The following is a 25,224-nucleotide window of genomic DNA, read 5'->3' as shown; positions in this document are numbered from 1 at the left end:
CGCAACCACCACTATTCCTGTAACAGCAACTGGGTCGCAACCTTCGGATCTTTGGGTCTCACCGCCACGCAGGGCTGAGGGCAACACACAGTGACAGCAGGACAGCCAGAGGGCACAAGCTTAGAAATCTTTAGCAACCAGGCGAAAAGCTCAGACTGCGTTACTGGAAGCCTCTCCGTTTGCCAGACTGAAGAAACACCCGCTAATCCTCGCGCCTACCATCCGCAAGCCGAGCTCACACTACCGTTTCCCAACTCGGTTTTAAACTTTGTATCAACAACGCCGGTAACCACGGAGAACCACGGAGAACCACGGAGCCCGCCCCCGGCGCCCTTCAGGGAAAGCACGCCGTTTGTTTACTCGGCGGCCCCGGGGGAAGGCCGGAAGCGCAGCGGGACGCGGAGCGAGAGGCGGAGCGCCGCCCCGCCCGGCACCAACGGCCGCCGCACGCGACGTGCCCGGGCGCACGCGCGCCACCAACCGCTCCGCGCAGCCGTTACGCCCCGCCCCGGCGCGCGCCGCCAAGGGGCAGCGGGAGCGGCCGCGAAACGCCACAGCCGCCGCCCCCCCGCTCCTCTCCTCCGTGATCCTCGGCGGCGCGCGGTCGGCAGATGGCAGGCGCGTCCTGCGTCCCGGCCCCGGGTAGCGAGGGCCACGCCCCCGCCGAGGGCCGGTCCCTGGGAGCGCGATAGCCCCAGGAGACGGCAGCCGCTCGGGGCCGGGCCTCCGCCGACCCCTTCCGGATGCGGAGCCGCTCGGGGCTTATAACCCGCCCTCCCCTCGTCACGTGACCGGCGGCCGCCCTCGCCCCCCCCCTCTCCGCCCCGCCGTCCGTCGGCTCCGGCCCCGACCCCGGAGGGAACGGGACGGGAGAGAAGGGCCGAAGAGCGGCCAGCACGCCACCGCTCCCCTCCGCCGCCGCCCTGCGGCCCCTTCGCTTCAAACGCAGCCCTCACAGCCCAAGAGAAGCGAGCGCGCACGTGTGATTGGGCGGCCGCGCTCACGTGACGCGCACACCTCACGCCACCTCCTCGAATAAAACTTCAAAACCGACAGAGGGACGGAGGGGGGGGGGCAGCGCCCCGCGGGCGGCCGGCTCCTACCTGCCTCCAGCCGCCGCCGCTTCCATGTGGCGCGGGGCGCCGACCGCCGGCCCGGCCCGCGCACCCCGCTCGCGGCTCCTGAGGCCTTCGCCTGCCACGCGCACCCTCCTGCTGTCTTCATTGGCCGCGGCGGCCCATCACGTGGGCCGCTCCCGTTTTTCCTTCCTCTCGCTTTCTTCCTCGCTTCCCAGCGGCGGGGCCGCCCCCGCCAGGCGGGAGGCGGCTCGGCGCGGCGCTGCCGTCCTCCGGGCGGGGGGAGAGCGCGGCCGGCGGCGACCGCGGCAAAGCAGCTTCGCGACGCCCGCCGGCAGCGCGCCACCGATTGGTCGGCGCCGCCCGCCGACGCACTTCCGCTTTGCCCTCCGCCGGGACACGCCCTTCCCGCCCTTCCCCCGCCCTCGCGCGAGGGAAACACGCTGCTCCCGCGTGGGGAGCCGTTGGCGGGCGGTGCGCGAGGGGACGGCCGCGCAGGCGCGGGGGGGAGGGGGCTTGGACGCGCGGCGGGGCGAGCACTGCCCCGGAGGACCCACCCGCGCCCCGCGTGGTCCGTCAAAGTGCTGAAGGATCGAGTGTATAAAATGGCGGCCGAACGATCCCCTCGGGGCTCTCCTCGTCCCTCCCCTTGCTCGGCCGTCCTGAGGGGACAGCAGTCACTCGGAGCACAGGGAAAGCAGGCATATGCCTTCAGAAAGTGGCCATGTAAGAACAGTTGTGTTTCAGCGCCAATAACTGCATTGAATGGCAGCCACCGCCCTTACGCTTCGATTATGCTGTTAAAATGCTTGAGTTGATCATTTAAAGTCTGCAAAATGTCAGCGTGGAGGATGTGGCTTCCTGTGCACCGAGTGAGTCAGGATCACACAGAGAATATAATGTGTGAATGCTCAATGAAATCAGCGTTACGCACACACGGGAGCCACATTAAGATTGCGGAGATAATTGTGAAGCTGGCACTTCCTGGCTTAACAGTTGGTGCATCCCAAATGAAGGCTTCCTTATCTAAGGGCGTGTTTGTGGTGGCTGCTTTCCGAGAGTGCCCCAACGTTACCTCTGTTGGGCAAAGTTACTAATACTGGCAGGCATGGCCTCCATGTAAGCCTGCGTGTTCCTAATGTGTCATAGAATGGTAGAATGTACCTCTCACAGAGCTGCGTGCTGTGATGTGCTGTGAGGAGTAAAGCTTTATTTCTGAAGCTCAAAGCCAGGGGCCCACCGCTGGCTCTGAAAAAATAAGGTTGGCAGAAAGTGCTGCCCAGTTTTTATTAAATATTCTCACAAGGTTAAACAGCAGGTGATGAGGAAAGCCTGTCCCTATCTGTTGGGCTTCAGAGAGCTAGGAAACCCCCCCAGCTGCCCACTGGAGCCCTCAGCCCCCTTCTGCTGCAGCCTCCCCACATGGGTGGGTGCCTGAAGGCTGTGGAGTTCCACGTGAAGCCCATGTGAGGTGAGCTGTTGTCTACAGCATCTCCACAAATTTTAGTCCCAGCATGGTGGTGCTCATTTGGGGCAGAACCTCTGAATGTGTCTGCAGCGAGCCTTCTCCAGCTAGGTCTCTGCTGGGGCTGGTTCTCCAGGGACAGGGGGTGGGATCCCCCCCGCAGGGCCACACTGAAGGGCATCAGTCAGCACCTTGTCTGCATTAACCACTGCAGCATAGGCCTCTCCAGCTGCAACAAGTCTTGCCAAGCCCAATATATTTCCAGTATATGTTCTGCAGCCTAACAAATCCTTCTCTGCCCAAATGGGGTAAAAAGAAAACATTCAAAGGAGTTGGTGGTGTCCCTTTGTTAGGCTCATGAATGGCTTTGAGAGTAAGGGGTTAAACCTTCCTCCCATTGCCCAGACAGCAAAGGGGGGTGGTGGTGTGTGCTTGCAAGGAAGCTCCCTGAGGGCAGTTTGTTATCCCGATGGAATAAATCTAAGACCTTTTAATAAATGGGGGTGGGAACACAGACATTTTCTGAAATACACTCCTGAGGACATTTCCTGATTTTCTGAGGGTCCAAGCCCTAGCTGATCCCCCTTACTTGGTGCTTGTCTCCTCAAATGGAGGTGGTTGCAGGTCCCTCTATGTGGGCATGTAGGGGATCTGAGCTGGGTCTGTGTGCTGCTGCTGCCTGACAGACTGAAGAGCCAGGAGCTGCGTGCAGAGCTGGCTGAAAGCATTGAAAGCATTGGCCTTTCCCTGCATCCATAAGCCCCAGCACCAAAGTAGCTGCCGCTGCAGAGGCAACTCATTGGAGTTCTTCTGGCTGCCGCTCTGCAAGCACCCTAGCTGCTGGCTGCTGCCAAGAATTTTTTCCTCTCGCACTGGAAATGCTGATGATTCCTCGGATATGTGAAGCCTGTAGTTCTCATGCAGCTGCATCCTCACTTAAAGGAGCTCTAATAGATGTTAATCATCTAAATGGTTCTAAAAGACAAACTACATCCGTGCCCTGCAGCTTCCCCACCTGCCAGCACAGGAGAGCGGAGGCAGGCAGCAGGCAGGGCTTGGGCCAGCGCTCTGCCCCCACCCCAACCCTGAGGCACTCGCTCAAAGCCTCTGCTTGCATATGATGCATTTCACCAATATGCATCCAGAGTAGCTGCCAGGGGGCTGGATGCCAGAGGCATCTCTGCTGCTCTCCCTGTCTCATGTTGTGGACCTCGCAGGACAAATCCCAACTGTACACCCAGAAATCTCTTCAGATTTTGTGCTCCAAATGTCTGCGCACAGCAAAATGACATCTTTGGAGTCAAATTCTCATTTTGGTTGCTTCCCATAGAATTGCAAAACCAGCGTAACTGAGCAGAGGTTCACAGTATCCTCCCTGCAAACAGATGCTTGGCTGGGAGGAAAACTGACATTATCTGTGGGTTCATCCACATTGCTGTGCTTTGTCTAGTGGTTGGTGACCCACAAAGCAAGGGGGTTGAAACTAGATGATCATTACAGTCTTTTTCAGCCCAGGCCATTCTATGATTCTATGATTCTGTGAATTTCTGGTGAAAACAAGGCAGCATTGTGCTTCCAGCTGCGTTAGCAGCTCCAGGAGCAGAAAACCTGGGGGAAACTGGACTGTACCTTGCCCTGCTCTGCATGAGAATGAAACCTTGTCATCTTTGGGATTTTACCTACATTTTGCTAACGGTGAGCTAAGGACAGCTTTTAATTTTCAGAGTTCATTCTCAGTTACAGTCTGTTGTCTGCACCACTTGCAAGATATTTACCTAAAAAAGAAATCCACTATTTTTTTTCCTATGAAATTTTAGAGCCTTCCTGGAAAGAAGGCAATCACAGATTTTCTACAGTCACAGATTTCTGATGCCTGTAAGAATTTGTCTAGAAACAGGCAAGCTGTAAAACATGCTTTTGAGCTCTTGCCAGCCTTGGTCAGGCAATATCCCATGGACATCCAAAGGGAGCTGCTCATCACCCCTGCTGAGGGACTGGCACAGAGGCTCAGTGGTGCTCAGCAGCACTCCAGCACAGGCACCCGGAGGGAAAAGGATCTCAGCCACCCCAGGAAGCCATCTTCCTCCCGGCACAGGCCAGGTGGGCTGGCAGGCTGCAGGCTACGTGCTGTGTTGCGGGAGGGAACCAGCCTGTGGTGGATGAGCTCTGCTCTGCTGACACAGTGAGTGCCAAATGCAAGGACTAAATCCCCAAATAGAGCTCCTGTGGGCCAGCCGTTCTTTGCAGTCCCAGTGCTGCAGCCCTGCAGTTATGTGGGACTCATCAGGCTGGGAACATTTCCCTGGGTGTATTAAGGAAGAAAATGGAGAAAATCAAGGCAGGCTATTTTCTGCTATAAATAGGTCCAGCTCTTTCCGTTTGAGTTTTTGCCTGATTATCCATGCAGAAAAAAAGTTGTCCCCTTAGCAGGGCAGCAATCCTGAGCAATGCAGGCGTTGGCCCACAAGTCTCCATTTATAAGCAGAAAATGCAGACATCCTTTCAAGCAGTGAGGCAGGTCGCTGCCCCAGGTACCGCCCGGTGCAGCAGCCTCGACGAGATGGCACTGGCGCAGCTGTGAGCATTGGCAGACGGGCTGGCATCAATCAGGGGGTGAGCAGTTACCCAGCTGCTAGCTCTGCCAGAGATTTCCACCCCCGCAGCAGTGCCGGTGGAGACGCATGCCTGTGCTTTAGCTGCTTGCGTGTAGCCTCTGCAGTCTTTCACCTCACCATCCGCAGCCCTGGGATCCCAAACTGCAGCGGGGGGAGCAAGCAAATACAAAGGGATGGTCTTAAGCTGCTCGGTCAGTGTAAATGCTGGTCTGAGCCAGGATGCCAGGATTTGACACTGTTGGTATTGGCAGCTCGGCATCCGCATCACATCCTGCCCGTACCTTTTGTAGTAGTCCCCAGGTCTGCATCTTTTATTACCTGCATGCTCTGCAGCCCAGGTACAGGGTGACGGGCACTGAAAGGCTGCTACGGCTCAGCCCACATGCTTGCAAAACCCTCCTGCTTCTCCATAGATACCTTCGTGCAAGAGGAAGAATAAGACAGACAGATAAACCTGGGAAACATATTGATTAGGCCTGATGTTGGAGGCGCATCTGGCATACTTTGCTTAGCAATTTGAGCCTTCATTGGGTTTATAGCTCGTTTCAGTGCAATTTATTAAGGGGAAAGAAGCAGAGGCAGCAGCAAGTGACCAGGGCGCCCAGCTCCAGGCTGGCAGCACGCAGGCAGCAGTGGCTGCAGCAGCGGCACACACCAGCTGCCGGCAGTGCACTCCCACACAGCTCGGTTAACGACAGGGTAGCGGCCAGGATCGCTGTCATACGGATTAGCTGGGAGAGCAGCGAGCTCCCCAGTTTGCCGTGCTAATGGCCGTGGGCAGAGCGCTGCTCTCACCTGCTCTGCAGTTTCTCTCTGCTCTCCCACTTTGTCACCTTCACTGACGTGTTCTCCAGTGGGTCGTGCAGTATTTTATATTCACAACCAGATCGTGTCTGCATGCAAACCCTCCTTCCTCTCCACAAAGTCCCATCCCCTCACACAGCACGCTGCCAAAACACAGCTCCTATAAAGACTTTTTAGAAGCTCATCTAGTCCCATTAAATCCCTACTGAACGCATCAAAGCTTAAAGCAACAAGTGCAACCCACTGCCTCAGGTCAGATGTATCTTCCAGCTCGATTTTAGCCCTGAAAAGAAACTGGAGGAAACTGGATCTGGGCAACTTGGGCCAAGGAGCTGGCACTACCCAGCCCCTTGTTTCAGTGCTGTTGTCAGCATGGCCAAAAGATATTACATTTCCCCAGCCTGCCTGCACGTAGGAACACATTGATTTGGCATGCCTGAAGCCAGAGGGCCCCCAGGGCAGTCAGTAAGCAGGGCTCCATTGTCCTGGCTTTGCCACAAGACTTCAGGACAGTGACTGGAGTCTGATTCACGCTGACGCTGAGTTCCTCATCTGTGACGGAGCCCACGCGACCAAAGCCCACGTCTGTCGGTGTTCCTGGACCAAGTGATCGATTTCGACTTGGTTTCCCATGGTAACAAGGCTTCCTGATCACCGCCTGCACCTGCTGTCCCTCACAGCTTTTGTCTTCTGGCTTGGGAGGGACCTGTAAAGATGACTGAGTCCAGCTCCTGGCTATATGTGGGAGTACCTGAAATTCAAACCAAATTCAGAGCTGAGCTTCCTCAGCTCCAAAAAAACCTCTACAGAAATTTCTGCTTGAAAAAAGTGGGAATTGGCAAAAGCTGGCAGCTAAGCATTAGAGAATGAATAATGCCAGCAAAATGCAATGTAAATTGGGAACAAATACACATGCAAGTGTGTATTTCCTCTGTTCTGCAAGGCACGTCTTTTACTCTAAATGTATTTGACTCCAGTGAGTGTGTTAACTGAGTAAAGCCCACAAGGCCCCGTTCCCCACACAGGCCAAGAAGGAGGTGCAGGCATCAGGACAGTTGTGCATCTCTCTTTGTACATTAATAGAGCTGAAAAGAATGGGATCATGGAGGAAATGTTAGGCTTTTTAAGAAACCAGTCTGGCACGACTGCCTGCATCAGAATTCCTGGCACAGAGCAGCGCTGCATCCTCCAATGCCATCTTACTATTTCCTCCCCTCCTGTTCCCCCTCTGCTGCCGCTTGTGTACCTGATCTGACCAGGCTTATGTGCAAAAGGATTCAATCATCCTTTGAACCAGATCCAAGGGATGGCACTGAGCACTGGAACCTCACACTACTAGCCAAGTCAGCCACTCCATGCTTCGGAAGTCGTTCTCCCTGCGTAGCAGATGGGGGTGAGAGCTCCCTCCCACTGCTCGCCATTGCTCATCCTCCTGGTGTGAGTGCATAGGCAGAGGCCGTGCACTGTGCTGCTGGCTGATGAATAATGAACGTGTGATGTGCGCCTCTTCTCCTCGGCGAGCTGGAAACCCAAGGTCTCTTCTACGTTGCACTGGGAACATTTGATTCAGCAGCACAGTTCCAACCACCTCCTCCAAGGCTGTCCTCCCCAGGGAGTGCTGTCAGTGGGGGGTAGGGGGAAGGAATGGCTGCAGAGGCTGCCGGCACCTAGGTGGGATGTGGCACTGCCTGCCTCCAAGGAGGCTGCCGAAGGCTTTTCGCTAGGGCTGAGGCTCCCTGGGAGACAAGCCCATGTTACCAATGTACCCACCCAGCAAGGAAGATCTGTTCAGAGCATCCCCACAAACTCTGCTGCAGATAACAGGCTGGGACTCAGACACAGTACATGTTTTATTATTTAAAAAAATGCATAAAAACTATGACATGCTTCCCAAAGTTAGAGTCTCTATGTACATCTGCACTTCCCAGGCAGCTGCAGGGAGCATAGCCTTCTGCCCTCACTGCCAATGTGTGCACTGCACGGGTTTCTGCTAACCTTTGCTAGCTGTTATTTTCTCCCCTGCATTGACAGCAATCCAGCTAAATGACAAAATACCCCGTACTGCCTGGGGTGTAAGGTTTTTGCAGTTTGTGACCAAGAAACCGTACTGGGTTTCCAGCTGTAGGGCAGCGTTGGGTAGTAGGAAATCTTACAGAAAGGACCTGTGCCCAAGCCCCAGACTGAACTTTCCCTTCCCTAGGAAGGTGCTCTCAGCAAGGGATGAAACTGGACCCAAATTTTGTAGTTAGCCCCTCACCTGGCAACAGCCAAGAATGGGGCATCGAATGATAGAGTGTCCTGACACCGAGCCTGCAGTCTATCTTGGCTCATTGGTCCCACCTTCGCCAACCTGGCAAGCGACGACCTTGGTGGTATTTGTGTCTGAGGAAAAGCAGTGTGGAATCCTAAGTCCTGTGATACTGCTGAGTGTTCAGCACACTGAAAATAAAACAAATGAAGATCTAGCAAATATTTAGGATAACTAGAGTAAGATGTAGCTGCACTTCCTTGCTGGGAAACACTACACAAAACAAATGCTGATTTTACATTAAAATATTAAATTATTAAAAACCACAAAAGCGCTTGCAGTTACAGTGAGTCAGACATGCTGATTGGAAAACAAAACCCAAAGAGCAAAACCATCAATTTTGCCCTGTGTGGAAGGCTGCAGTGATACGGGTCTACAATCTCATGTGGCTTTTACAGTGTGCCAGAAGACCTCCTCATTAAGATGGCCAGTGGTTCTCAAGCTTGTTCGTGATAAGGACTCTCTCTTTGGAAAGAGGCTTCCCTGTTGGTTCCTTCCCCCCATCTCACATATACCTTCCCCAAAGTGACTTCAGACCTTCACCACAGCAGCTACAGCACTGGATTGTTTGAAGAAGTCAGAGGATGGTTAAAAAAGAGAAAGATTAAAGAAATCCTACTTTCAAGCAAGTGCTGAATCCTGCTCCTGCTGAAAGTGATGCGTGTCTGCCATTCTCCATCTAAGCAGTCTCCTTCCTCTCCTGGAGGGCAGCATTTTGCATTAATTAGCACTGCTTCCCCACACTGCCGGCAAGTCCTCTCTACACAGTTTCCTCTCAATTCCTTTGAAGTTGGATTCTGTCCTCACCCATGCCAGCTGCTCTCCCTCCCTTCCCATTTAAGGCCAACTGCAAGGCTGGTCAGGCTCGAACCAGCACCAAACAGGAAAAAAAAAAAAACAACACGGAAAAGAGGTATATGGGTGGAGAGGGTGGAGAGGGATGTTCCACTTTTTTTCTATTTTCATTGCTCCCTGCAAGTCTGAGTACCTTAAAAGAGCTCTGGGCAGAGGGAGCAGCGAGTGTTACTGCATGAAATGTGCCAGATGTTCAATGTTGGATGAATGCATATCTGCAAATCGCAGTTTGAGAACCACTGAGGTAGGCAAGAAGTCTAGGCAGCACTGCTGAGTGAACACAAGAGGAACTTCCCCCAGTGTCCTGATGATGGTGTAAATACCCACTAGTGTTTTCAGAGGTACCAGTCCCGAAGTCACGCAGCCAGGATCAAAGACAACATCTACACGAGAGCGAGCACTGACTGAACAGAAGGTGCGTTCAGCTCTGCTCCAGCTGCCAGTGAGAAAGACCAGAGCAGAGGCTCTGACTGCCCACCTTGGCTTTGACCTTCTTTCTGCGGGATGTGAACAGCCTGCCACCCTACCGCCTCCCTCCTCAAATCCAAGGGCATGTCAGGGCTGTGGTCCATACAAGCTGTCCGCAACTGCAGCCCACACAGAAATGAAAGCTGCCAAAGCTGCCCAAGAGCTCCGGCCTGTGCTGTTTAAAGCCATTCCAGATCCGGCATCAGAGACCCAGGCGACGCGGCACTGGGGCTGCACACATCCCATCCCAGGGAAGCAGAGTGTCACTGCTATGTACAGACTAACAACTTTTCTCTCCTTCTGTCTCCAGCTCGTACAGAAGGCTTTTGTTCTCCCCTTCCTGCCCATCTGGATGCCTTTCACCCTCGACATCATCTCCAAGGCACAAGGGGCTCATGATGTAGCGATAGTCACTCGTGACAGCAGCAGCTGCTGCCCCAGCAACGGTCTCGTCACCGTCCGTGTTTCCAAAAGAGGTGTGCACGGCAGGGTCACTGACAGATGACTCTTTGTCCTTCCCAATGTTGACATAGAGAGGGTCTTGGCTTAAAGAGAGTGTGGACATCCTCCCCCGAATCATTTCCAGTTGGGACCGAAGCACTCCAAAGCTTGGGCGTAGCTTGGGCTCAGGATGCCAACATCTGCACATGAGATCGTAGCTGCAACACAGAAGAAGAGCACTGAGACACAACACATCGAGCTCTGCACATCCCAGCAGCAACTCTGTGCTGTGCAGCACGGGCATCAAATGAGGGGACCTTTGCAGAGGTGAACAGAGCCAGCTCTTCACGAGCTGTCGGAAGTCTCCATCTCACCTCCGTAACACTCATGCAGTTCTTCACCCCTTCAAGGGTGCCTTGGAAAAGAACTGCTACCCTAAGGCCTCCAAAATCCCTAAAGCAGGACATGAGTGAGTAGGTTGTGACCTCCACCAGGGCAATGGCTTCACTCAGCAGGGAAAACAGAATGGCAAGAATTCTAGCTTTGGTGCGTGATTTTTTGCATAAAATTTGCACAACTTTTTTTTTTAATAATGAGACTGGGTATGTCCCTGGGGTATTGCAAACATTTAGAGAAGCATTTATTTTTGCAATCACAATTAATAAACACCAAAACTTTTCCAAAATTCATTGGTTTTGACTCTGTGTAGCTGATGGCACTTAGGCAGGTTTTATGGACTTAAAATCCTTGCTTCTCCCTGTTTTCAAAAACACTTTAATCAAAATAATTAGAGAGTACCAAAAAAAAACCCCAAAACCCTGAACTTCGAGGCCTGCTTAGTGCTTTACTGGCCATAGGCCTCATCCTGCCACGCAGGCAGTGTTTATCCTGTGGTCAAACACCAGCTGAGAGTTCTGGTTGCCTGAGGGCTGATGCAAGATGTCATCAGCAGCAGCATCCACACGGAACACAGGGTGATGCCTCCAGCATGGCTGGAGAATGGCCAGAGCCATCGTTCTCCTTCCTGCACATCACCCACCAAAGCCACAGCTGTGCTCCTGTTTCTTCATTGTCACCAGTTCTGTGGGGAGTAGGGACAAAACACAGTGCTGGCACTGGAAAACACCATGGACAAACAACCTCAGTTAAACTCGTAAGTGGAAAAAAATCTGAAAATGGCCTTCAGCGGGAAATGAAGCATTTCATGATGGCCTTTACTTTGCTTTTACCTCCCTTGCTCTCTATCAGCTTTATGAGCATCTTGGATTTCACACTAGTTTTATAGAAAGCTTCAATGCCTCTGTTATCTCAATCCTGAATTGTGCCCCTTGCGAGTGGATGAAAGAACTGTAAGTGCTCCATATAAAACAGAAACTCCCTACTCTGCAGCAACAAATTAAATACATTCTTTTACCCCGCCCTGTGAACAGCAGAAATTCATTTGAAAGAAAGGGAAAGAGCTACCAGCTGTACTGGATCAGACCAACAGCCCACCAGGACCTTGCTGCTGCCAGCAGCCATCAGCACAAGCCGAGGGTGAGCATGTAGGGAAGTGTTTTGAGCATATCCCCATAGATCTCAATCAAAAGAGGCTCAATGGCCTCTCAAAATGAGGTTGTATATTTTTTGGTAGTTTTCTTATGCATTTTTCTTCAGTGTCTAGCAGCTCATTGCATCCATTCTCTATTTTTGGCCCTTATAGCATCTTAAAAGTTCCACAACTGGGAACCAAAGCTACTCACAGCAGTCAAGAGGCAGACATACAATGATTTTAAGAAGTGGCATAACTGTTTTCATTTAAGCTTGGGAACAGTCAAAATGAATTGCTGAGAAGACAAAAGTGCACAGCTTCAGTAACAAGACACAGATTATTCCTTTACATCAAAAAAAAGGAGAAAAAAAAAAAAGCAGGGGAAAAGGAAGGCACATGAAACATATTCCACCATCATAGCAGGAAGAAGGGGGGAAGAAAGGGGACTTCTTGTTGTCCCTTTTAAACAAAATGTACAGCTTTACAAGACCACCAAAGCCAGTGTTTGTAGATATGCTACAGGAATAAGGCAGGAGCATGGGGTGCAACACACCAGCAAACTACCTGAGTGCTTTCTTTAAGTCTGGAGATGTCTGAAACCCATATCCACAACACTGTTCTGATTTTGTTTCCACCTGCAATTTAAGGTGGGACCTTGATCTATAGAACATTATATATATTCCTGTCTGCTATCTCTCTGTCATCCTACTACTTCTATGTGAATGTTAGATGCAATTTTGATAACTGGACCTAGGTTTGAAAGGCTCACACAGCCTCTGCAGTCTTGTTTCCTTGTAATCTTTCTTCAGGCTGTACCATGAAACTCATCTCTTTTCTTAGATGCTGGCCTGAGAAGACAGGGAGCAGTGAGCTTCTGGAGACATAGTTATAGTTTTCACACAGCCAAGAGCTTCTAGCATTGACACTGTTCAAACTCTTGAGCCAAGCTGGCTGCTTGCAGAGCTACCACAGGTTCCAGGGAGTTCTGCCAGCAGAGAGAATTTGATAGCTAACCCAGAGACTCTATAGTGAATGCTTTTGTGTGATGGAAAGTGGATGGATTCAGGTTGCAGGGTCAGCCAGCTGCTCCCGTTTCATTCCTGTAAGCCAAACTTCTCAAGGAACCATATGTCTGCAGGGAGAGGAAGTACTCACACATCTTCTAGGCACTCCGGCGGCTGCTTCAGCCTGTTCCCACTGATGAGGTAGTTGTAGATTTCTGCATTCTCAATGCCAGCATAAGGGGTTTGCCCTCGGGTCACAATCTCCCACATGGTCACCCCAAACGCCCACTGAAAGAACAGCACAGAGAACTGATGAACAAAGTGCCCTGCTTGTTGGGGTTACATCATGTGAGCAGCAGTGATGCTGGCTCAATTCTAGCTAGAAAACAAAATAAGATCAGATGCTGCTGATGCCAACATGTCGTCTGTTGACCAGTCCCATCCAGCAGTGGAGCAGAAGGCTCTTGGAGCTATCCCTGTCTCCCACCTACAAACTTCTCCCAAACTCCTCCTACTCATGGTTCTTGAGATGTAGCATCAGCTTTGTGGTCCCCAGCTACATTAAGAGTTTGGTTGGGAGCTCACAAATTAATTGTTTAATACATGGAGAGATTCTCTATTACTGGAAATGTACAGGCACAAATGAAAGAGTTTAGCCACTTACGCAGGGCAATGAGCAAACTGCTTATGGCTCACACTGATTTGTGCTGTACTCTGTACTGTCACACTTCTAACTTTAAATCAAAACTGCAAGGTCTGTTAGGTGGAAAAAAAAAACAAAATCTTCATAGGCAAGCCCTGCCCAGTGTCTGTTGTAAACTGGCTGAACTGTGATCAGCAATCACTGAACACTGCCTGCAGTGGTTATAACAATCACCAGGCAACACAGTAGCCAAGCTACAAGGCACTCTTGGTGTCCTTTCAGAGACACATGGGTAAATTCGAAGGTAAGTCCACAGGTTTGAAGGAGAAAACTAATGCAAAACCAGATCTGCAAAACCAGATCAGAAGGCAGCAAGGAAGAATGGATAAGGCATCAGAACAGAAAAAAGGAACAACCACCCTACCCTGCTCTGCATTCCCAAATAAATAATAACAGAAAGAAAAAAAAACTCCCACCACAAACTACCCCATGCCAAAGAGAAGGGAAGCAAAGATCTCAGATGAATGGGAGAAGTTATGGGGAGGAGTGTGTAAGCACTGATGTATTCATTCCATTGTTCCTCCAGTGCCTTCTGTACGATGGAGTGCCACTGCTGTATATGTACACGAGTGTGTGCAATAGAAATTTAGATCACCTTCAGATTGTAATGCAGAAGAGCAAGGTAGAAGAGTAAAAGCGTGTTCAAAGAGTAGAAAATGACAAGGATGGGGAGACAAGTAAAGGAGAGCATAGGGGGAAGAAGTGAAAAATGAAGGGTCAAAGGACAAGAGGAAAATGAGAAAAGGGTTCATCACGTCTGCCATAAATCACTCATATTTTACATCTTGGGTTCTGAGAGCACTCAAGGCAGAGGTGACACTGCCCCTCAAACACAGACTACCAGGCAAACTCCCTTTCCCACCACCAGGGCCTACCTCCACTTCTGCCAAAATACAAGCGGTCCCCAAATGCACCAGAGCAAAACTCACCACATCGCTGTGTGTTGTGTACAGATTATCCGCCAGGCTTTCTAGAGCAAGCCACTTCACTGGCAGCTTGGAAGCACAGCCCTGACGGTAGTAGTCTCCACTGTAGATTTTCTTAGAAAGCCCGAAGTCTGCAACACTCACATTCATGTTCTCATCCAGCCTATGGGAAAGTTTTAATGACTAAGAAAAGCATTCACTGGCCACCTCAGGCAATAAAAGAGGTACAACCAGGACTACCTGGGCAGGGAAGTGAGGTATTTCATCATCAAGTATTACCCAGAAGGATAATGACTTAATCTACTTGACAACTGATGTAAAATAATTCAGTGGTCTCAAATCAGTTCCTTGAGACTAATAGAGAGATAATTAGGAATAAGAAAATAAACAAACGGCCATGCTCAGATGGCCTGCACTGTCATCCAAAGTGAACTCAGTTACTTTATAGAGGCTCAAAGTTCAACAGTGTTTATCTGCATTGTTCACTGCTATCACTAAGGCCCATGCCCTGCATAAGCAATCAAAAAACACAAGGTACTTGCCTAGATTCATATCACAGCTGCCTAAACTACATCTGCAAGCCATTCTCTTCAGGCCAAGTTAACGGCCTGAATTGCTCTTGTCACACACTTACTTAAACCTAGACACTTCAGTAGGTAGTAGAGTAAAGCCCATAAAGACATCATGCCTCCAGGCTGCATAAAGGAAGGTGTGATGACACAGCACTCAGCTTCCTCTGAAGGAAGACTGTTGCTTTTTTTTAGTATTTTAAAATAGGAAAACAGTAGGAGTTTCTCAGCAGTGTCAATGCAGGCTAATTCATCATTTTTCATTATGATTTATCAGCCTCCTGTCTGTACAGCTGGACATTTAGATGCCTTTGGAAATCTGTGTCTCACTGCAGATTTCATTGGTTGTTGTCATTTTGTTCAGAGGCAGAGTTCTGCCTGCCAGAATGGGCTGTTCCTTTCTATTCCCAGGAAAGAAGCAGAGAGGAAAGAACAAAAAGGGATTTATCTTCACTTCAAAGCAGGCAAGGCAGTTTGGGGACATAACAGCAATGTGGGATCACGCAGAGTGCTCACCAGGCAATTATTTTTAAAGGCATTCTCCACATTAGCCATTCTTCACCTGCTTTCCAGGAAATCCTACACTTCTTATACTGCGATAATCAAGTCTTCAGAAGAGATACAAGGAATAGAGATTTCAGACTATATTTAAAGCTTCTTTCTTTCTGACCCGGACAAACCCTTTCTCTTCTGTTGGTTACATTATAAAGTGGAACAAATAGCCCATGCTGACACAAAGCATTGTAATCAACCCTCTGAAAACATATGTATGTCCAAACCAATGATGGGATAGTTTCTTCTAAATATGGTCAGTTTGAAGCTCATCTGAAGGCTAACAGTTGGCCCCCAGAGTACCACCACCACCATGTGCACGTACATTCATGGACAAGACTCTCCCATGACTGCTGTCAGTTAGATGCAAAGGCCAACATCCCCCAAGAGGATCCCTCCTCACTTCTGTTGTGTGAAAGGCTTCTCATTCCTCCCTCATCCACTCCGGTCTTTCTTTTCTCTAAAAGTTCATGGTTCATGGTTCACTTACATGCAGTTCCGAGCTGCAAGGTCTCTGTGTATGAAATTTTTTGAGCTCAAGTACTCCATCCCACTGGCAATGTCAATCATGAACTTGAGGAGTGTCTGAACAGGCAAGTTCTGAAAGAAATAACTCAGTTATTTCAACTTTCAACCTCTTATGGCAGGATTGCAACATTTTCTACTAGCTTACTAGGCAGGGACAGGAGGCTGTAGGGAAAGCAGGAGTTGGTTCTCAGTGTGCATGGGATTAAATACTTCAACATCTGATCAGAGCTTCCTATAGCATAAAAATCTGATCATCTGCCAATGTCTCTGCAAGACCGAACCCAAACTGATCTGAGCATGTTGTCTGAAAATCCATGCCCTCCCTACAGGAATTTTACAGTAAGAAAGACTTACAAAAGGATTTTCCCCAATCCTTGACATCAGCAGAAAAGCATGAAGGTCTCCATGCTTCATGAAGGGCAGGATCACCATGGGAATTGGGAGACGACCCTTGGGACGGCTCCGTAGACTGACTCCTAGTGAATACACACAGCAAAGGGGTTTTAGCAAACACAGCAGGCCCAAGGGGAATCTCAGAGGTCAACAAGCCCTTCTCTTTTGAAACTGCAGAAAAAATGTGCATTTTTTGGCGGGTAGGATCTAAACTCCTTTGTATGCTCCTGTAGGGGTTTCAAGAACCAGAGAATTAGTTTAAATAGCAGATGTTTACTGCAGGTGTATGAGGGCTGCACATATTTGTTTTCAACACTCCAAGCCCTTCTAGGCCTGGAAAGTGCAGGCGCTGCTCCCTACAGCGCAGAGGTGGCTGCACCAATTCTGCTTTTGGAGAGCAGTGCTGCTGGGCATGTGAGGCTGGGGGGATGTTGTGGGAGTGAGCAGCACTGCTGGCTTACCAATCAGCTTAGTGACATGTGGGTGGTCAAACTCCTTCATGCATGCAGCCTCCCGCAGGAACTCCTCAATGTCAGTGGAGGTGAAGATGTCCGCTGGAAGAAAAGGTCACTGTAAGTTTTCTTCCTTGGTCCTTCAGTGAATGGCTCCAAAGGACATTACAGATAATGATCTTCAGAAGCCTGTTCTTTGTGGAGGTTTTGCACATCCTCCCAGACCTACAGCTAGATGAGCCAGTTTACAACAAGGCAGAGCCTGACGCTTTCATCTGAGACAGTGGTCAGTAAGCATGCATCAGAGACATCTGGTAAATTGCTTCTTGGCAGAGGAAAGACCTGACAATTAGCAGCACTTTTCTCAGTAACAATTTTCCTTGGAAGCCATAGAAATCACATGTGCATTAAAGATGTAAGAATAAATTAGCTAAAAGGACCTAAACTACAGTCTCAGGAAGAGGAGATGGCACACAGAATTAGAGAAAATGCTAAGACTGAGGAGATGGCTGGAGACCCCAACAGGGGTCACAAAGCTCAATTCATCTCTAATGAGGACAGCATGCAAGATCCATACACTTCTCCATCTCTTAGCACAATTGAGTCTTGCTATAGCTCAAATTTCTTAAATAACCTCAGTACTGGAGACCTTGGACCAAATTTGTTAGTGGCACACATGAATATAAATTTGGAGAAAACAATTTGTCACTGTTAGTCCAGATTTACAGAAGTATGATATAATCAAGAATTAGCCCAGCAGAATACTTCCTCCACTGGTGCTGCTGAATTTAGTGAGAGTCCTCCAGTTCTGCTACGAGATCAGACTCAGACTTGTATGGGAATATTCATATTCTTTGCTTTAGGGAAGTCATTTAATATGATTCAGAAGACAGAAGTACATGATTTCCTTTCTACAGCCAGAGGAGAAAGGAAGGTCCCAGTAGAGGGTAACAGTTCCCAAGTCAGATGCTTGGAGGCAGACAGTTTGACTACCCACTAAACTCCTTGCAAACTGATTAGAATGATTGTTGAGACTGGAGAAAATGTTTTAACTTACACAACTGTGTTATCAGTACTCTTAGCACAAACTGGCACTCTGTGGCAGCCCATTTTAACTTCAAAGGTACGCAAGTGTGACTCTGCTTTCAGTCAGTCACAGTTCATTTCTGCCTTACAGGCAACAGGGCTAAAATAACATAGGTTAACACATGTATAAATATATGCACACATACTTGCTTTCACTTACACCTATTAATCGCTTCTTGTGTCACACATCTCTACCTGATGAACGTTAGCTGCCCTTGTTCTGTTCACTCCTCCAGTGACTAATCGGAAGGGAGTTGGACTACTTTGCCACCTACTGCTGACTACATCATAGCACAAAGCAGTCCTGCCTGAGCTGCCTATGCCAGATGATGTAGTGCTGTTGAATCAAGCAACTGAACGAGATCCTCTGCACACAAAAACTGCAGTTATGACGTGCTTTTGGTTGCAATCACCACGTTCTGGATGCTGTACAACCAGCTGAGGTAGTATAGGTCCTTCCCTGAAGAGCTTCCACTGCATAAAGACTTAAAATGAGATGGAGAGAACACTGGTAGAAGGGCTGAGTGGGAAGCTCAGAGAGGAGTAAAGAAGAATGTCAGTAGATATCTGATAGAGAATAGGACAGACTACATTTAATCCTTCCAAGCTCTCTTCTCTCTTAAGTACTTCCGGTAGCCCTGCTCCCACTTACCTTTCAGCATCTTCACTGCCACTTTCTGGAAAGAGCCATCATCTAGCTTCAATAGTGCCTCTCGAACTGACCCAAACTCTCCTGTGAAAAGACCAGAGCAGGCAGTGAGGGAACAGCTTTTAGCGAGGAAAGTATGATTCACAGCAGGATCACACTGGGGGTCGCTAACAGGGAAGCTGAGTAAGCATAAGAAATGCAGCTACCAGCTTCATTTTTCATTCTGCAACTTGAGTCAGCAGTTTTCAGCATACTCGTGCCTCGAAGAGGTAGCACAATCAGCTGACAGAGGCCACTCTGCCAGCAGTTCAGAAAGAAAAACAAGAGGGAAAGCAGGCAATCCTCTACCAAGCGGACAGTGCAGTCACAGTATGGGCTGGGACCTCAGGCAGACATTTCTGAGGAAATCACATCATGAGGAATGCAGCCAAGTGAAATTCTGGACAGAGAAGGGCCCGTGAGTGGGAGCCAGTAAGAGGATGGGTGGATGAGGATGCTCCCAGTGCTGACCGTTCTTGAAGGTGACAGCTGTCAGGGCTGACAGCCCAGTAATGGTGCCAGCATTCAATCACTCGGGACACAATCAGGTCTTATCTCTCAAAATTCAGGGAACGACTTGCATGAACCACTGCAGGCTAGACAAAATATACAACACCTTCTTCTGTGTGTGTGACACGTCAATTAATACAAGGAAGAGCTTATCCTTGTGTTTTCTCTAAGGGAGATGAGAGGAAATGCAAACAGTCAAATCTTCAAATTATTTTAGCCTGAAGTGGCTTTACATCCACAGCGTAACAGACTCTTTGCATTAGTTCTGGCTCTAGATTTGCTCTCCCTAATTTTGTAACTGATTACCCAATCCAAAATCTGTTCTGATGAGAGTTTCTGGTACTGAAGAGGAGGAAGTAAAATGAGGTACTCAAGATGCATACCCCAAAACATTATCTTTCCACTGGCTTTTCACAGTGTCCTTCACTGCTGTGTGACATGTACTTATTTCACAATAATCATATGCAGTGGATATCAGACCAAAGAAGAGAAGAAAGGGAAGGATCTAAGCAATTTTGTATTGGTTCTGCATTGTGCAGCTCTTCTCAGCTGCAGAGTCAGCAGAACCCAAGATAACACAGCCGTGCCCTCTTCTAACCTGTATGCTGAACAGAGGTTGGGTGAGTGGGGCTGACAATGTAGAACACATCTTGCCAGCTAGCATCCTTCCACCAAGGACCCCACGGCAGCCAATTTCCACTTTGTTAATTGTTGAGGGGACAGCCCAGAAGTGTTAGAAGGATCCCAGAAACTGGCCAAAAGCTGACACTGTTGAATTACTTAGCATTGTTCAGCCCTCTGACCTTCGGCAGGAAGGTCATCTTCCTGATCTGAAAGAGTCTTCAGAAACACATTTGTTCTGGAAGGACTGGAGCAGAATATAGCTCCCAGTGGGACAGGGTCAAGAGAATGCAATAAAACTAGTCTCGTTAAGAAAAAGGAAGCCAAACACTTCAGCTCTCTTTTGCGTGTGACTCCTGACTCACAATCCTTTCTTAGTTACTTGCTTTATTGTTACACACTTTCAGTCAAAAAGAAATCTGATTCAACAGCTGGGACACTAGTTTGCAATTTGGGAAATCTAAATTCAAAACCCTCTTTTGCAGAGAGTTTTTAGCCAATTTTTTAGCTCAAGTTAGGTGAGAAGCATCCCAACTTTATTTTGCCCATTCCTCATGACCTGAAAAGTTGAGAGAAATGGTAGGTAAGAAGTAAGAACTCCGAAGGTCCTGAATATGGACAAATGCCAGCAAATTCAGTACTTGTTCCAGATATGCCTCTTTAAGAGCTCAAACTAATATCTGGAGACAAACCACTTGACATGCCAGAAATATGCAAAATTGAATCAGCATGTGTTTTTGAGGCATTGGAGTGTCTGTAGTAGATCATCTGCCTCTGTATTGGTGCAGCATATTTGAATGTGTAAACTGAAGGAATTCTACAGCACCACTTCTAAAGCAGAACGAGCAGGAGAAGTTTAAATGAATACTCCTTTGTTTAAAACTCTGAAAAAAAAATCATACCCCAATGAATCAACAGTTCAGGAAAGCTGAACATACACTGTAGTTCACAACTTTGTAGAGCCACACTGGCTTAGCCGATATCCCCTTAGTTATGCTAAACCTTTGAACTGTGTTAGCTAGAGGAAAGTGCCATTTAAATGCCATCTACAAACAGAAGGACAGAAAACAAGCTACTTATAATTGCTTCTCCCTACTCAGCAGTAAAGGTAACCCAAGCAGACTTTTAATGTATAGTCTTATTCAGCTTTTGGTTCTTACCCTTGCCTAACATTCGTCCCAAGGTGAACTGCTGCTCCTGGATAAGCACATCTTTGAGTTTTGTCTTCAACTCATCACTGATCCCTACACTCTCCACTGGAAAAAAAAAAAAGAAAAAAAAAAGAGTAAAATCAGGGATACTTAAATGTTCTGTCACAACATCAAGAGTCATCTGTTTTAATTCCATCTCCAGCCTTATTTCCATAATGCAAGATGGAAAATCTGAAAAGAAAGAGTTCCTTCCCACATCTTCAAGTCTCACCACAGCCAAGACCAGTAACGTTTAGCCACAAGAAAACATCTTTTTCATTATCTTTTTCATTACCAAAAGCACTGAAAGGGAGAGGCTGTGACTGCACTGCCCTTAATAATGCCAAGAACTGGAATACAGAACTATTGTGAATAACTGAAAAGACAGAGTGCGAAGAGAAGGGACACCTGATGGACACTGACTCATTTGGACTCATTTAAGTTGATGGAGCTGAACCAGTTTTCAATAATCTTACTGGCCTTTACACTATTTTAAGTACACTACAGTTCTCACAGTGCCTATCTGAATGTTCACGCTTGTAGCAAACTGAGCTTAGAGCATACTGCTAACATTGTTAAGCCTCACTCATTTGACCATTACATTGTAGTACGGTCAAAACAGTGTGAAACAGGGGCAGGAAAGTGGTGAATTTACGCTTTGCATTAAAATACAGAATGAGTGTAACTATAATTGGCAAGGAAATGTTGTTATGTAACTAAGATGGTAACAGCAACTCTCGCCTTTCACTTTTGTCATCGTTCACAGATTACTTAAATCTCACTGGAAATTATTTCCCATATTCTTGATCCAAAACCATCAGTTTCAGGAAAAACAGAGAGAACAGTACATGTATGATCAGTTTTTCAAGTAGAAGCACTGAGGTAACTGGACTTACACGTTGCTTCAATGAGCTCTGGGCCTTCCCTGTTGAAAGACCTGGCAGCTCTGAAATGAACAGCTGGATCCCCTCTGCCAACCACACTGCCAAAGGCATGGCTAGAAAGCAGAAAAGACACACGGAGCCACGATGATACAGGCCATTCACTTCTGAATGAGTGACAGACAGATTGGGTGATTATACTTAAACCACATTTTTTTGTAAAATAATCAGTCAGAAAACCACACTGGGGGAAGAAGTAAAGACGTCTCTTAAGCAGTGCTAGGAGAAACTCCCTTACCCAAATCGAGTTTCCTTTCTTCTTTTTCGAAGGAGAATAAGAGCCAGGGCAACAGCTGTGACCAGAGCTGTGAGAATGCCCAATGCCACAGGAACCCAGGACGTCCCATAAGGAGGCTGTCTCTGACCACCTAGATGATGCAGAAAACACTAGTCAGCAAATAGAAGAATGCAAATAGTAAAAAGCCCACGTTGGGATACAAAAATATTTTGCTTTTAAATGGAAAAGCCATCTTGCTGATTTTAATGTACACAGCGAATCGTTGTGCACTGGAACTTTGCATAAACAGCTACCCAATCAGTCTAGCTGCTGGACACAGCAAGGACAGAGCAGATACATGCAGCTATCAGACCTATTCTTGGTTTTGACCACCCATGAAGTAAAGGGCACTGCTCCAGATTAAACTACGTGAATCATGACCTGCAGTCTCAAGACAAAAAAGTACTTAAAAAGGGAATTTTGCATACAATTTTCACTTTGCCCTGTTGGAGGCAGCCAGCAGAGCCTTGACCAGACTCTGCCCAAATGCCAACCAGATAACCAGATTTTGAGAGACAATAGCTCTTCATGGCAATCTGATAGGGACTATTTACAATTCCCCTCCCACAAAGAGAGCCTTGGTATTGGCTGTTAACCTCTCAATTTTGTTTGCTCCTTTTTTACTTTGTAATACCTCTCTACCAAAGAGAAGCAGGTTTTTCAAAGTGCCCTGCAAGTCAAGAAAGAATTCAACCAGCATGCAGGTTACAAGTCTTGTCTAATATATGCTTTCAGATTAGATATATTTTTGACTACAAACCTCTCCTCTTCAGAAAGGAAATGGACATGCTGCCAACCTGAGTAAGCGACAAGGGAAGGAAGACACTGCAGCAATATGGCTATGAAGAGAAGAATATGATCTATGCTTGGCAAACAAGAGATAAATTAATCCAATTCCCTGAGAGACTTCTTCTCCAAAAAAAGTTGCTGATGACTAAATGCCAATTTGAATAGGTTTATTAAAACCTAGTACAGCCCTCGTATCTCCGATTTGTTTAAAGAACAAACAAGTACAGGTAACAGATCACTAAGCAGCTTACTTGTCATCTTCACACTCCCTTGTCAACTGTGCTTTACCAGAAGCTAAGGATGAGTCATTTCTGATGGTATAAATAATTCTATAGTGGTATATATCATGAAAGTATAGGTAAACCTGTCCTTAAAAGAGGTGCTAGGATAATGGGCTGAGATTTGGATTAACCTTTGCATAGACGTTTGAAAAGGAGTGAAATATTCCAGCAGGCAGAGTCCTTGCAGGCAAAAGGCTTCTGCAGTTTGCTTACTGGTTGCGCTGTCAAGCCTTACCATCCATGTTTTCAAGGAAGCATTGTTAGTCTATTAAACAGGTGAGGCTTAAGGGAACAGAGCTCTGGAGAATTCTCCTCTTACAAAAAATCATCAGAGCTAGCATCTATCCATCAGCATCTTATCTTCCTTCAGTGACTCTGATTCTCTTCCCACACAGAGAGTTTTATAGGCTCTTGGTTTTACGATACCCTTTTCTGCTGAACCTTTTGACCTGGCCTTCAGGCTGTTAATGAGGAGGGAGGGGGATCTGAAACAGAAGTGCAACAATTCCCAAGCCAATCACTTGGGGCGTTACCATCAAACAATCAGGGGAGAAACAGAGAACAACACTGATGCAAAAGATCCTTTCTGATAGCTAACAATAAGGTTTCCTTGGCCCCACAGCGAGACAAGCCTCTCTCAGTCTATTTATCTACTCTGTCAACTCCGGTCTGGTAAGAGAGAAGGGATTTAGGTCACTTCAAGGGAGGAGTTCTTCCAAAAGGAGGACAGATGAAAACAAAACAAATCAAAGTGATTCTCCTTGTTTCTAAACTGCTAGGAGTCAGGAGCCCATCCCAGTTTACAGCAAACATGTCAGAAATAGAAATGAATGTTGAAATTCACTGCTTCTACTGTTCTGCCCTAGATCTTTCTTGGCTTCCCCCTCTTGCCACTGAGCTAAGGAGGATGGCTACAGCCCAAGAATGAGTTGCCTCTCCCTCCCCAGCTCTGTTGCTTTCCCATCTCTTGCTCTCCTCTCTTCTGACCAGCGTATGCCTTAAGACTGCACAAGGCAGACGGAAGCCAGTGTTACTGGATGAGCGTAAATGAGGATTTAGGAGGCCTTTGATGATGAAAGAAGCCTTTTTATTTCTGTAGGAGGCCTTCTATAGCAAAGGTGTGCAAAAACAATCCAAGAGACCTCTCCTGCCTATAATCATGAAGATTACAGATAGAAAAGAGTACTATTAGGCTATTCCTTTCCTCTCTCTGCAGTGGAAGAGAGAGGTTTACACTGAGGATGCCTCTGAACATACTAAAACGTTCTTTGTTAATGGTGCACAAGATCTCTGCATAGCCAGGGTGGAGCTCTACAAGCTTGCTGTGATGACAAATATGCCTTAAAGTTTATACAAGCTTAGTCATCCCTGCTGCCGCACTGGGAGCTGGTCAGAAACCACCCCTGGCATTTCTCACTGAAAGCAACCAGTGCCAGCCTGCTATTTTAGGAAGGGAAGCAACTTATATTTTCTATCAGGCCTGCAACAGAACTGCAGTATTTCTGCAGTTCTGCTGTTCTGCTGTTTAGGGCCTATCAGCTTTTTCACAGTGAACCTTTATTTCCAGAATGTTATTACTGTGAACTGAAGCCGAGAAAACTGACAAAGGATTCAGAACAAATATACACGCTTTCAGATAGCACTTGGCCAAAGCATGCACTGCTCCCTGATGCTTTTTTCAAGTGGTTTGTAAATAAAAACAAGCAAACATGTTGTGTTTTTAAGATTATCTCATTCTAGCTCCCTGTAATATGCAAATCCTATACATTCCCTGGGGCTTCTTGCCAGTGCTGGACATTTTCCAAAGGGATTTTCTAGTCCTTTCAGGTGCTTTTCTCTACGTTTGGGTGCCACAAAAAAAGACCAACAGGAGAAACACACTGATGGAGCAGATTATCATCCTCTAGTAGAGACAGTTCTGATACTCCACTCTTCCATTTCAGCCCCATGGAGAAGGACTTGGGGGTTCTGGAGGATAAAAAGCTTAAGGCAAGCCACGCAAGCCAGCAGTGCATGCTTGCAGCCCAGAAGGCCAACTGCTATCCTGGGCTGCACCAAAAGAAGGATGGCCATCAGGGAGAGGGAAGTGAGTGTTCCCTCTACTCTGCCCTTTTAAGACCCCATTCTGTACTGTGCCCAGGCCTGGGGCCT

The 25,224-nt window shown here is 47.9% G+C and overlaps 2 protein-coding genes across 4 annotated transcripts in view; both read right to left on the bottom strand.

Moving 5' to 3' along the window:
- MGA (MAX dimerization protein MGA) overlaps window positions 1–1,131 on the bottom strand; it is a 57,525-nt gene extending 56,394 nt beyond the window's left edge. Inside the window, exon 1 of the mRNA XM_042865629.1 lies at window positions 1,104–1,131. The gene's annotated coding sequence lies outside the window, so the exon portion shown is untranslated. The remainder of the gene's footprint in view (window positions 1–1,103) is intronic.
- A 6,661-nt stretch (window positions 1,132–7,792) lies between these two features.
- TYRO3 (TYRO3 protein tyrosine kinase) overlaps window positions 7,793–25,224 on the bottom strand; it is a 39,835-nt gene continuing 22,403 nt past the window's right edge. For 2 of the 3 annotated variants that reach the window (XM_042869019.1, XM_042869022.1), the window contains exons 10-19: window positions 21,965–22,094; window positions 21,682–21,782; window positions 20,756–20,851; window positions 18,429–18,509; window positions 16,700–16,792; window positions 16,200–16,321; window positions 15,808–15,917; window positions 14,200–14,359; window positions 12,719–12,855; window positions 7,793–10,250 (exon numbers count right to left, since the gene is read on the bottom strand). In XM_042869019.1, the coding sequence (XP_042724953.1) occupies window positions 9,872–10,250; window positions 12,719–12,855; window positions 14,200–14,359; window positions 15,808–15,917; window positions 16,200–16,321; window positions 16,700–16,792; window positions 18,429–18,509; window positions 20,756–20,851; window positions 21,682–21,782; window positions 21,965–22,094 (1,409 nt within the window). In that variant the 3' untranslated portion in view covers window positions 7,793–9,871. The other variant, XM_042869032.1, reaches the window with a different exon arrangement.

Source organism: Lagopus leucura, unplaced genomic scaffold, assembly GCF_019238085.1.
Source record: "Lagopus leucura isolate 7727_CA_CO unplaced genomic scaffold, USGS_WTPT01 Super-Scaffold_1, whole genome shotgun sequence".
In the NCBI taxonomy this organism is placed as follows: Eukaryota; Metazoa; Chordata; class Aves; order Galliformes; family Phasianidae; genus Lagopus; species Lagopus leucura.
This window is presented reverse-complemented; position numbering and strand designations above follow the sequence as displayed.